The sequence below is a fragment of the Lolium perenne genome, chromosome 1 (assembly GCF_019359855.2).
Source record: "Lolium perenne isolate Kyuss_39 chromosome 1, Kyuss_2.0, whole genome shotgun sequence".
In the NCBI taxonomy this organism is placed as follows: Eukaryota; Viridiplantae; Streptophyta; class Magnoliopsida; order Poales; family Poaceae; genus Lolium; species Lolium perenne.
In genome coordinates this window covers 96,682,201-96,691,794 of record NC_067244.2, presented here as the reverse complement: position 1 = coordinate 96,691,794, position 9,594 = coordinate 96,682,201, and the positions used below count along the sequence as shown (strand labels likewise).

General features: G+C 40.9%; 1 protein-coding gene across 1 annotated transcript; it reads left to right on the top strand.

The window, feature by feature from the left end:
- The first annotated feature begins 740 nt into the window (after positions 1–740).
- Positions 741–8,670, top strand: LOC127297758 (carbon catabolite repressor protein 4 homolog 1). Its single transcript, XM_051327999.2, has 13 exons — positions 741–932; positions 1,203–1,493; positions 3,643–4,399; positions 4,875–4,961; positions 5,037–5,120; positions 5,199–5,285; positions 5,373–5,459; positions 7,038–7,091; positions 7,170–7,261; positions 7,351–7,465; positions 7,547–7,697; positions 7,837–7,990; positions 8,401–8,670. Exons 2-12 carry the CDS (start codon positions 1,336–1,338, stop codon positions 7,980–7,982), a joined length of 1,818 nt encoding a protein of 605 aa, XP_051183959.1. The 5' UTR covers positions 741–932; positions 1,203–1,335; the 3' UTR covers positions 7,983–7,990; positions 8,401–8,670.
- The last annotated feature ends 924 nt before the right edge of the window (positions 8,671–9,594 follow it).

Below are 9,594 nucleotides of genomic sequence, written 5' to 3'. Positions count from 1 at the left end.
TCCCTTCAATCTTGGCCACAACCCAAGGAGGGCCACATAACGACATCCCTGGAGCATCAGCGGGGTGCAAGATACTGGGCGTCAGGGATAGGGAGGGTCCAAACGAGGTAGGAGAGGGTAAGGATCTTACCTTGGCCAGCGAGGACTGTCGTCAACGGGTGGTGCCGGGGTGTGCCGCGACGGAAAGAGTTGTCAGTTGCACATGTAGATCTCTTGAGCTGAGGCTCTCCCGAGGACAGAGAGGTTGATGGTGACATTTGTAAGCCGCGTGACAGACGGCGCGGTGGGTGGTGGCCTGTCGGGGAGGAAGGGAAAGGGTCTTGGACGGCGACGGCGGACCAGCTGCTAAAATTTATTAGCCGTTTTGGAGGATAAGGTTTGTTAGCCAATCGGTACACACGGATGAGGCAGAGCAACAACTCTAACCTGAGTAACAAACTACCTCCTAAGTTGATGGTGTGTGATAAGATTATTTGTGCGGTGGCATTTAGCATGTAATTTGTGGAAAGTGTGACATTAAAGCAGAGTGTAATATTGCATGTTTTACCTTAATAGTATCCACGGTCTCGCAACATCAACGAAGAAAATAATGGGCCAGAGGAGGAGAAATGGCTCGAGAATGGAAAGAAGTGGACCGCAGAAAATAGTAGTAGTAGTAGAAAGAAGAGGGAGAACGGAAAAATGGGCCCGGCCCAACGAGAGAGGAATGACGAGGCATGTGTCCTAAAAAAATTATTTGTGCTTCTGCTCCCAAATCCACCGCACCATCCCGGAGTCCCTCGCCGCCGAAACCCCTTCCCTCCTCCTTCCTCTCACACCGAAGAGCGCGCCTGCCATCTCGGAGCGGAGGAGCTCGGGCGCTTCTCTCCTGATCTTCCTCCTCCGATCCCCCCTGCTGGTGTGGCGTGGCGCGGACGCGATTCATTTTGTCGGTAAGGAAGCCCTAGCTTTGCTCGGATTTCTCTTCGTTTTTTTTTTTTGCTCCGGTCCCGTCTTTGCCGTCAGCAATCGAATCCACCCAGATCGCTGTCTTCGAGATTGGTCTCAGTAGACCCCGTTTCCTCCCATGGGTAGGGCGGACTGTCAAGGCGCGGTGGCCGCATCCGCGCACCCATGTATTTTGGTCTCCATTTCGTTGAACTGAAACTGCGACTTTTGAGATCCCGAATTATACTATACTACTAATAGCTCATCTTTTCCAGAAAAACACTAGGGGGTTCAACTGAACCCCCATGCCCCGTGGTAAGTCCGCTCCTTGGAGGAGCTAGAGCTTCTGCTAGTGCTAGTGCTGGGGCTGGGCAGATAAAGGCAGGAGAGGAGGAGCAGGAGTGGAGGATGCTGAGCGTGGTGCGGGTGCACCTGCCGTCGGAGATCCCGATCGTGGGGTGCGAGATCACCCCTTATGTGCTGCTACGGCTGCCTAACGGTGTCATCTCCACTGACGACGTGCCTGAGGCTGCGCCTGTTGATGGCCACTTCATGCGATACCGATGGTGAGTGAGAAGCTTGCAATTGCAACTTTTGGTTCAATAGAATTTGCATTTTGGAATCCTAAGCTCTGCTTGTGTGTTGGTACTAGTGAATTTTGACAAAAAGATGGGGTGTTTAAGTATCCGTTAAACTGGTAGATGCTTAACTACCTGATAAACTTAGGAAAGCTTGTTTTTTTTTTCTCTTCAGTTCTTGCATCTGAAGGACACTGTGTGAATTCAGAGCAAGAATTGCTCTAACGGGCCAATTGTTGTTTTTGGAGTGAATGAAAACCCGTAGAATATAAAATGCCAGTGCTTGCTCTTGAGACATAAATAGACTGTTGGATTGGAGACATACTCCAGCACAAACACAGAAATAGCATCATTTTAAGCCTGTTACCGAATCACACTAGACATATCAGGCAGTCACGCAGTCTAATGCAGATTGATAATAACATATGAGCTATCTGTCAAGCAATTCAGTAGGCAATCAGATTTTTTTTTTCTTGATCAGAACTATGGACTGATAGATGTTAGCATCATAAGAATCACAAAGGAGATGAAGGCTGTTTTGTTTGAGGAATGCTTGTCAATCATTGCACAAAGAATGGTTGCATCAGTCTTGGATGGAATGGGAGCATTTAATAAATTTGTCGGATTACATTGGCCCATCCAACTAATATTATGGAAATACAGTATTCCAGCGTGCTATCATTTTGTTCACTTCGCTTCATCCGATTCGTGGATTATGCTATATCTCTTGAACTACATCACTTTAACTTCACTTGGTGAACTCAAAGGGGGCATCCTGCTTGATTGTAGACTCAATTTCGGCGCCTCTGGAGCTTGAAAATGATTATTATACCTCTTTGGTATTCCTCATTAGAGATGGTAATGTATTAGGTTTAGTTTGGCTCAATTGCAAACTTTTTCACTTGCTAAAGGTTAATGAAAGTTTGAACATGCATTTCATTATTTTTCGTTTTGTTGAAATGCATTTCTCTGCTTTGTTTTTATCTCTGCTCCCGTCTCTGCCACTTCCATCCTTACATAATATTCATGCTTTTTTGTGTTCGAACAGATTAATATATTATTTAAGCAACAACACTCAGCATATATTTTAAGGAAAAAAAAAAAAACACTTGGCATATATTTTAGTAGTGTGACATAAGTGGCATGTTTTTTGTCAGTTTCAAAAACTCATATACTGCAGAAGTGTTCTAAAAAATGTCTAATAGGCTGTGTACAAGGTAGGGTTGCCCTGCCCTTTACTTATAATCACCAGTTATGAAACATGTATTGAGCTCGTTAGGCTGTATAATCACTACTTGCTGGCTGATGATATGAATACCGGTTATTGATTTTAGAGACTCCTTGTCTATGATTGATTATTTTCATGCAGGAATGGTTATTCATTTCATCATGTTCATTTTTTGCATGTCAAGCATAAATTCTACTTATTAAAGACTACATGTTTGGACTTTAGACACTCAGAGCTTTAGAAATGGTTGAGCCTTATCTGTTAATATTCATTGATTATGCTGGTTTTGGGTTTCAACCAATCTTGCATTTTCATTTTGTCTGTTTTTCAATAACTGGCTTGATAAGAATCTCATGTGATATGTATAGTAGTAGTAGTAATATTAATAATAAAACTTCGTTATTTCTGGTATATATTCCCTAATAATGATATATGTAAACCTGTCATCTGATATAATGGAATAATTTAGCTTATTGTGTATATGGTCTGAACTGGTCAAGAAAGCAGTTCTCGTAATGAAAGCAAGAGAAGAACAGCAACCAACTAAGTTAGCAGGTTGAGATTCCAAAAAAAAAGTTACCAGGTTGTGAGCCTAAAATCAGGCACAAAAAATGCAATGGCAGCAAGAACACGCACGTGCACAAGCAAACTTGTAATCTGAACTTCTGTTGACATATTGCCAACTTGCGTCGTGTTGCCTCATCTACTCTATGCTGTTAGTAAAAACAAATGCCCAAAGTATCCTAACAAACCAACTTCCAAGATGTTGTTAGCAAGTCACAGTGAGCTGATATATGCTAAAACATTAGCTCCTAGACTCATAGTTCTTTCTTCCCTTTTCTTTTTTCTTTAGTTACGCTCTTTTAAGTTTTCTGTGTATAATTTATCACATTTGGCGTTTCCTTGAAGGTATCGCATACAAAGCGATCGGAAAGTTGCTATCTGCAGTGTGCACCCAATGGAGCAAGCAACAATTCAGTGCCTAGGTTGTCTGAAGTCAAAAATACCTGCTGCTAAGAGCTACCATTGTTCTGCTAAGTGCTTCTCTGATGCGTGGCAGCACCACAGGGTTTTGCATGAGCGAGCTAGTAGCGCTTTAAATGAAAATGGGGCTGAAGAGGAGGAGCTATTTGGTAGATTTGGCAGTGGTAGTTCGGGGATTATCAGTTCTGGGTCTGGGTCAATGTCAAATCTTGGACAGAGCCCTGGTATTAATAATGGACCAGTTCCTTTGTATCCCTCAGGCTCTGACAAGAACTTGGGTGAAACTTGGTTTGAAGTGGGACGCTCGCAGACATATACACCGACTGCTGATGATATTGGGCATGTTCTAAGATTTGAATGTGCAGCGGCGGACACAGAAAAGAAAGTACCTGCAGGGCCTCCAACTTCAATTATGACATCACGCGTGATTCCAGCACCAACTCCTACTCCACGCCGCCTTATCCAAGTAAATGGAGATGTTTTGGGTCACTTAGATATAGACAGCCAGACTTCTTCTTTTGGGGCATTCACGGTGCTGTCTTATAATATACTGGCTGATGCATATGCTACAAGTGATACATATAGCTACTGCCCAACATGGGCACTTTCCTGGACTTACCGAAGACAAAATTTGATGCGTGAAATTATCGGTTATCATGCTGATATCATCTGTCTTCAGGAGGTATCATATGAGCACATATTTCTACAATTATATTTTTGATGACCTACTTTTTTGCTTTTGTGCCATCATAAATTTAATTAAATGGACTGAGAAGTCTTGGTTGTTTGCATCATACAATTTTTATGGCCCAGTGAACTTAAGAGTGATAAGTCTGTTCAACAACCTACAGTCCTGTATATACTCTCGTCGGACTGTTTGTTTCTATATGCGAGTCTACACTTCTTTTGCCTGTTTTTAGTGATGCTGAATTTGAGTTTGTGATAGTTTAACCTTTCACAACATCTTTCTGGCTGTACATTATGAAGTGTTCCTTGAAACTTCTTACAAATATATTGTGTGCTTGCATGATTGGACTCTTTATTTGAACTAATTCATATATTAAAAAATCTTAAAATGAAAATTTCCTTTAGATCGTAACAGGTGGAAGTTATGCCAAATTATACTGCTTTCATATGCCAAAATCTACTGCTTATAGGTACAGTTGAACCACTTTGACGACTTTTTTGCACCCGAGTTTGATAAACATGGGTATCAGGCACTTTACAAGAAAAGGACAACAGAGGTATCTTTGAGTAGGGCTTTATTGTCACAAATTGGTCACCTTCCGATATTCTATTATACTTGATTTTTGTCACAGGTGTATGCCGGAGTTCCTCATGCAATCGACGGATGTGCTACTTTCTTCCGCAGAGACAGATTTTCACACGTAAAAAAATACGAGGTACTCCCGCTATAGGTTTACTGCTACTGAGCTTACTTGGTAAGTTGCGGCTATCTAATATTTCCTGTACTCGTGTAGGTCGAGTTTAATAAGGCTGCACAGTCTTTAACAGATGCGATTATTCCACCTACCCAAAAGAGAGTTGCTTTGAGTCGTTTGATTAAAGTAAGATTAATTTTACAAAGGAATACTATATGGTATGATGATTCTGTACCGACTTTTGATTATCACATGTTCTGCTTTTCTTTGAAGGATAACATTGCACTAATTGCGGTTTTAGAAGCCAAATTTGGCAACCAAGGAACTGAAAATCCTGGTAAAAGACAGCTCCTTTGTGTGGTATGTCAGTCTTTTCTTTCTTTTGATGTGCATAAAGTAGCTTTTTCACTTGTTAGATATGACACAATGTTATGTGTCATGGCATTCTTTTATGGAAAAAGTCTACATTTGGTCCCTCAGTTATTGCCACGGTTTAATTTATAAACTCAACTTGAATACCGTTTAGTTTGCAGCATTTGACACTCAGAACCATTCAAATTAGGCCTGGATGCTGGTTTCATGAGTATTATTTGTAACTGATATTTTTGAAATCACCCTTTTCCCCCTCCCCTACCATCCTTTTGTCCTTCTCAGCTCCGCCATTAACCGGTTTATTCTTCAGCACCAATGCTTATTTCTGGTGCCTAATTAAGCACCTCTACTACAACAATAGGCACTTATGCTTAAGAAAAACCAGTTGACTTTTTGTAAGCACCTTGCATTGTATGCCCTAATACCACTCCCTCCTCGGCCATCCTCTCTTTGTCTCCTCCACACATGAGGCGGCAGTGTGCAGTGACATGGAACCGGAGGTGTGATGGTGAGTGTCAATATGCAATAGTCCGAGTAGCAGCTGGCTATACCAGCAACCATGGTGTGACTAAGGAAGTGTCCAGTAGAGAGTGAGGTGCCAAATTACACTGGTATGGATGGAATGTCACACAAAATCACCCTGAAATACTGCCTTGGGACATACTCCCTCTATGCCAAAATATAGTGCCTATAAGATTTTTTTGAAGTCAAACCGGGTAAACTTGACCAAATTTATCACAAAAAATATCAAAATTTAGAATCTTAAATCAATGCCATCAGATTCATCATAAAATATATTTTAATATGGTATAGATTAGGTATTGTAGATATGCCAAAATATAGTGCCTATAAGATTTTTTTGAAGTCAAACCGGGTAAACTTGACCAAATTTATCACAAAAAATATCAAAATTTAGAATCTTAAATCAATGCCATCAGATTCATCATAAAATATATTTTAATTTGGTATAGATTAGGTATTGTAAATATATATAATTTTGTTAATAAACTTAGTCAAACTTAGTGTAGTTTGACTTTCGCGGAAACCAATGCGCACTATATTATGTCATGGAGGGAGTAATACTGAACGTTTTGATAGTTGAGGGGGCATGTTAGACTCTTTTGGGACACAAATGTTGAACGGTTTTGATAGTTGAGGGGGCAAGTTAGACAGTTCTGAAGATCAGGGTGTAAGGCAATAGTTAAGGGATCAGAAGTAGCCTTGCTTCCTTTATGTTTAGCTGTTGGACTGCAAGCAGCATACTGCAAAATAGCATATGAATTTATATCTTTCTTCTCTGCTCTACATTAGGAATCAAAAGCTGTATACTCTCTTATAGAAAACTATATCTATGTAGGATGAGTGAAATTAGTTAAGATGCATGGAAAGTTGGAAAAAAAAAATATTTCAATGCCGGATGCTTTGACATTTAGCTCAAGAATCTAGATTTGGAGGCCCACTTTCTATGAATGACCATTATATATTGTTCTTTCAGCTTATGGTGTCACTTGTTCACATGTTATGTGATTATTCATGTCATGGGGGTCTCATTGTTCCATTTTGCAGGCCAATACACATGTAAATGTCCACCAAGACCTCAAAGATGTAAAGCTATGGGAGGTCTGTATTGTCACATTCTCTGTATACTAGCACTGCAAAATCTAAAAATTTCAGATTGACAGAAAGTTATTTTCGTAGGTTCAAACACTCCTAAAAGGATTGGAAAAAATAGCTAACAGTGCGGATATTCCAATGTTGGTCTGTGGTGATTTCAATTCAATCCCTGGGAGGTGCATATCAAGATTCAATCAGAGCAATATTTTTCATGTTCCATGTTTTTTCAATTATAACTTTTTAAGTGCTTCTTTTTTGCTTTCAGTACTCCACATGGGCTTCTCGCGATAGGCAAAGTTGATCAGTTGCATCCAGATCTGGCCATCGACCCCCTTGGAATTTTACGTCCTGTGAGCAAGTTGACACACCAGCTTCCTCTGGTCAGTATAACTATCATGGCTTGTGGAGTTTCTTCTTTTTCCTTGTTAAAATGTTCTGACCAAAGGTTGTTCTACTTGTAGGTTAGTGCTTACTCTTCATTTGCAAGAATGTTAGGTGCTGGCTATGATTTTGAGCACCAGAGGAGGAGGATGGACCCAGGAACAAATGAGCCACTTTTCACAAATTGCACAAGGGATTTCACTGGAACCGTCGATTACATATTTTACACAGGTTGGTGCCTGGCTCATCGTATCTGTATGCTATATTCACAGTTTTGGTATCTCTATTGTTCTTGAACAAGCGTTTAGTAAGGGGATATGTTTGATGATGCCACGATGATCAATTGATTATGTTTGTTTTCTTATTTCAGCGGATTCGTTGTCAGTGGAGTCTTTATTGGAACTTTTGGATGAAGAGAGCTTAAGAAAAGACACTGCTCTTCCTTCACCTGAATGGTCATCAGATCACATAGCGCTTTTAGCAGAATTCCGGTGCAAGCCTAGAATCAGAAGGTGATGCCTTAGGTATGTAACAAAGTAACAAAGACATCATTGATGTCTAATTGCATCCTAGTAGAACTGTATATTCTTCTAGCTCAAACAGCAGGAGCTTAGAAGTAAAATTGGGTCCTAGCAAGGCGATATGTTCGTCGCATCTTTTAGCCTTGGTTAAATGAGCTAATGTCCGCAAATACCCTTGCATATATGTGCTATGTCTATAGTCGTAAGTCATCTAAGTAGTAACATGCTGTACCATAATTTATTTGAAATTAGGATCAAGACAGTGTTCTTGATCTACATTTCTTCTGGCAGATTGATTATTTTTGATCTTGTTGTGGGCATAAACATCTTATGTGGCTGATCAACTATGCCATATGGTCACCATCCCAACGCCGTGTCTTGATTTAACGGTCATGTTGACTCACTTTCTCCAGGTCATATACAGATGGTTAGCATCAGCATCCATGCTGGAGGTTTGACTTCCATGGTGGAAGGTGGAAGTTGAGGAGGGGCAGACAGCCATTGGATCCTCAGGGAAGCAGCCAGTAAGTCTTAGGAAGCGGCCTCGGAAAAAGGGAGGCTCGTGTAGTGTTGATTATTACCCTCTTCACATTTCAACTCCATGATATTTAAGCCATCCCTTTGTAATATTATACTTTATATAGAAGGGAAATCCTTGAGAAATATTGATGATAGATTCTGAATTTCTGATGCCTAGATCATTTCAAGCCTTTTTTTTTCCATTCTGCCAGCAATTTTTTGCTTGCTGTTGACACTTTATTTATCCTACAAGCTGGGACTGCTCCGTCTAACTATTCTGCACTTATACTGACGGGGTACCTGTGTAGGTTTTGGACCAGGGAATTTCATGGTTCGTGGCACAGATGGCTGTCTGACTGTCTCGTACCAATATCTATATTTCCTTGCACGTATATGGAAGCTATAAGGTTGTTACTTGTTAGCCTGCACTGTCACTTTTGCTTGGCGTGCACGTACTGAGTAGTACTCCGTCTCAACGTTTCTCCGACCCAGGCCGCTCGCTTGGGCGATTGAACGAAGGAGGTCACTGCTAAGTGTTAAATTTTGCATTCCAAAAATTTAAATCAATGCACAAAAGTTGGGTTGTTGCAATGTACAAGGTGTAGCTGCTGGTGATTGCTCCGTCGGCACTCGCTGGGACTAGTGATTTCTTGACGGACACCTTGATGGTGGTAATCGATCCGACGAGCTCCCCGACACCTAGCTTGATCGCGTTGCAGCAGCAGCATCTCACTTCTTTCCTCGCGGTGTTGCCCCGTTACGTGAGGCAGAATGGAGGACAGGTGTGTTACCTATCTGCGGTTACATCAATCAGAAGGTTATACCATAATCTTTGTTTAGTTACACTGCAATGTAGTTACTCAAGAATCAAAGGGAGTAGTTTAGTTTGAAATAAGGTTCGTTCGTATGTATTTTGGACTTGTATAGTAGTACTTCAGAACTACTATCTAGCTAGTTGGAGTGCTAGAATGCAGCTCGGAGTATTAGTATTTTGGTAGTACTATTAGTATATATATGTATACTAGTTGAATGCCCGTGCTCCGCCACGGCTCAGCAAATTTATCCAATTAATTGAAAAAATCATACGT